Below are 3,906 nucleotides of genomic sequence, written 5' to 3' on the forward strand. Positions count from 1 at the left end.
AGTCAAGTGGCAGTTGATGGGTATCCACATACAGACTCTCGACAGGGGATGTTCGGAATGCACCGGAACAAATTTGTAAGCCCATGTTATGGACAATAAGCTTTACTTTCACACACTGAAGAATAGATCTGACATCCATAATCTAGCTTTGATCTACAAAGTGCATCATAAAGTCTTAACAAAGATTTCTTGTTAGCTCCCCACTCCTATCCAGAGACCACTTTCAAAAGATTAAAAGATGCTTTTATTTTACATTTAAGGTTATCAATATGTTTGGTCCAAGCGAGTTTTGAGTCAAAGGTCATTCCCAAAAACTTAACATCATCAGCATATGGCAAAATAGATCCCTCGAGTTTTAAATTAGGTATAACCTCTTGACGTGTGCTACTTGAAAAGCGGACAGCAACACTCTTGATGGCTGAGAATTTAAACCCATTTAGCTTGGCCCATTTGGAGACAGAATCAATAGCTTTCTGTAGATATCGGCATGCCGATATAGCATCATAAGTAGTGCAGTAAATGACCAAATCATCTACAAACAGTGAAGCTCGAACAGGGCTTGGAACCTCATCCAAAATGCTATTTATAGCAACAGCAAAGGGGGTCGCATGAGTGTTCCTGATTCTTTGGAATTCACAAGAATAATTATTAGGGCTAGAAATATTGGAGAAATGTTGACCCAATGATTCAGCTACATCTGAAGGGTTTCTAATGAGGTTATTTCCTTTTATAGCATTGTTTTGCCATGGCTCGCTGATATATTGTTTTAGCAGAGGGAGTGCCACTTGACTTGTACTTCTTGTAGCATCTGGTAATTTTTCTTGAGGTGGCACATTTTTTGTCCCACCATGGAACAGTTGGTCTCCCTGACTTGCCAGTAGTTTTTGGAATAGAGGATTCTGCACTGACTAAAACAGTGTTTGTCCAATAATCATATGCTTTTATGTGGTTGTTGAAAGATTCAAATGGCTTCTCTAGTTTGATTTCCTTCTTATAATTCTCCCAGTCAGCTTCTAATGGCTTCCATTTCTGAGGGGTATTTCTGGCATACTTTAAAAGAATGGGATCGTGATCGCAGCTCTTTAAAAATTCATTTACTGACCAAATAAAATCTAAAGCTATTGCAAAGGAACAGATTCTCAGATCAGCAGGCGAGTAAGAATTAAGATATATATTGTGGTAAGGCACAGTACCATCATTTAAAAACACAATATCATTATTATTAATAATGGCTTCTATAATTTTACCTTCATTATCTGAATTATGTCCTCCCCATAGCAGATTATGGGCCATTAAAATCACCAAGAATAAAAAATGGTTGGGGCAGTTGATCAATTAGTGATTGGATGTCAGCGTTTGAGAAGTTAGATCTTGGAGGCAGGTAGATGAACACAGTAATCTGCTTGTCTAATATGACCTTAAGAGCAACAGCCTGTAAATTTGTATTGAGGGCTACAGGCGAGCGTTTCAGTGATTTGTTCACAATAGTAGCAGCTCCTCCATGTGCTCGATCACCCGCTTGGACCTAATTGAGTTTCTTGCAAGCAAATTACACCAGGATTAGTTTCTCCTAGGAGGACCTTGGGATTTTCAGCACGAGAACGCAATCCTTTACAATGCCATTGTAGGATGTTGAATAGAGCCATTATGAATTAGATTTGAAAGTCTTCCTTTTTCCCTCATTGGGTGGCCTAGAAATAGATGGTTTTCTATGACTACCCTTGTGATCTTTATTTCTCCTAGTTTGATTTTCTTTGAGCCATCTCTTTACCTCGGTTTTTCGGTTCCATTGAAGTACTTGCTTCACTTCAGCTAAGCAAACTATAGCTGTTATATATTGAAGCAAATTTATTTGGAGTACATGGGGGAGAACCTGAAGGAGTACTTCCTCTCTTGGAGTTTCTTAATTGTTCTGACTCCATTAGATCAGGCAGAGATTCTGCCTGTGATAGATTTGCTACTTTAAAGGTAGAGATGGAAGAGATGACGGGAGAGCCTCGCCATCTGGAGGAAACTCATTACCAACCACAGACAGCTTGCCTGCTTTGGTGGAATGTGCTCTTGCCTTCAGTGACTGAGCTCCTGACCCAGATACTTGGGCCTCTACCACAGGGCTTGATACACCTACTGCAGGAAAAGGTGTCCCCACTGGTCCCCTTGTGGTAGAAAGGGATAGCAGGTTTAGAGCTCTTGCATAGCTCTTTGATTGGCCCAATTGTTGTTTGGCATATCCAACGCTTATATGTTCAGCATCAGCATTAGCTTTATTTACTGCTGACTGTTCATATTTATATGCTTCACAATTTTTATCATTAGCCTTATGGTTGAGCTGACAGTTACTACAATTTGTTGTTTTAGAAAAATTTAGAACATGCACCATGGTCAAGGGCGGAGCAATTTATACAGACTTTTGCGTTCTTACACACTCTTGAAGAGTGACCAAACTTGAAACATTTAAAGCATTGGCTAGGTTTCGGGGGGAAGGGTCTTACTCGCACTCTTGCATTTTCAAAGTTTACATGGGATGGCACGTTAGGGTCTTCAAAGGTCAAAATATTCATGTTTGCAATAAATGTCTTTTTTTACTTTCCATACTGTTGATGGGCTCATTTCAAGGATTTCACTTTCCGTGAACTCGTATAAATCTGTCAAAAATGATAACTCGGCCATGACTAAAATTCAGGTGGCGTCTAATTTCTTTAATCATATCATGCCCAAAAGGATTCATTACAGACAGCATTTAAGCTTGAGTTTTTGATTTAGCATGCATGAGCACTGTACCTTTTCCAAACCTAGATCTCCACCCTTTATTCCTCCCAACTTCTTCTGGAGGTACTTACAGAACTTGTAATAATTGTAGTTTTCCTCCTTAGCTGTAGTAACTAGCCACATAGGGGATTTGGGAGTTCTATGTTTTCTGACGGGTACCTTGAACCCATCCAGATGGTGTGATGATATATATATATATATATATATATATATATATATATATATATATATATATATATATATATATATATATATAGTATATATATATATATATATATATATATATATATATATATATATATATATATATATATATATATATATATATATATATATATATATACATATTTATATATATATATATATATATTTATATATTTTATATATATATATATATATATATATATATATATATATATATATATATATATATTTATATATATAGATATATATATATATACCATCTGGATGGTCATATATATATATCCAAATTTTTAGGTACTTTCTCTGACAAAGCTCCTCTAATAACAGACTGATTTATTTGCACGGTATTGATGTTACTACTAGCCTTTATGGCATCTCCATATTTATCAAAAGTAACCCATGCTTTCCATTTTAACTCTGCTTCTTGGAAGTTCATCTGGATTTCATCTATGGTTCCAAAGGGATGGAAAGTTGTCAAAATAGTTTCATAGTCGCACTGGACTGGTATATCTATTACATGATTGAGATAATACATGAAGCAATCTCAAATTCTTAACATTTGATAATTTTCCAACACAATGTTTTGTTGATACTTTATCTTTAGTACCGGTGTTAACAGAGTCCATTGTCGAACTACCACTCTGCTCTTGGTTAACTGAGATTTCCTGGGAATAGTCCATTTCCATGCCAGAAGTCGTAAGAATGGTCAGTCGTTTTGAGGCCTTGTCAGAGGTCGTCATCTGTACCAAAACATCACCACCAAAGGACCCAGGGTTACTCAAATCCTTATGGCCACTATTCATAAAGACTGGAGAAAAAATAGATAAAATATAATAAAAAATAAAATAATAAAAATAAAGCTGAAAACCTTAAAAAGATACCATCAGCCTTTCATGAAGTTTATTCTTCCACCAGTGGCACAAGTGAGAACCA

The 3,906-nt window shown here is 36.2% G+C and overlaps 1 protein-coding gene across 1 annotated transcript; it reads right to left on the reverse strand.

The window, feature by feature from the left end:
• Nucleotides 1-206: 206 nt before the first annotated feature.
• On the reverse strand, nt 207-1,646 carry LOC136839696 (uncharacterized). The gene is made up of 2 exons (XM_067106050.1): nt 1,554-1,646; nt 207-908 (listed from the first exon to the last, which is right to left on the reverse strand). The coding sequence occupies exons 1-2, from the start codon at nt 1,644-1,646 to the stop codon at nt 207-209; spliced, it is 795 nt and encodes a 264-aa protein (XP_066962151.1).
• Nucleotides 1,647-3,906: the final 2,260 nt, after the last annotated feature.

Source organism: Macrobrachium rosenbergii, chromosome 6, assembly GCF_040412425.1.
Source record: "Macrobrachium rosenbergii isolate ZJJX-2024 chromosome 6, ASM4041242v1, whole genome shotgun sequence".
Classification (NCBI taxonomy): Eukaryota; Metazoa; Arthropoda; class Malacostraca; order Decapoda; family Palaemonidae; genus Macrobrachium; species Macrobrachium rosenbergii.

Bases quoted from the DNA above. Each gene is read 5' to 3' on its own strand.
- LOC136839696 (XM_067106050.1), bottom strand. From the start codon at position 1,646: ATGGCTCTATTCAACATCCTACAATGGCATTGTAAAGGATTGCGTTCT. The intron at 909-1,553 runs GTAATTTGCTTG...ACACTGTTTTAG, and splicing joins TAGGAGAAACTAATCCTGGT to TCAGTGCAGAATCCTCTATT.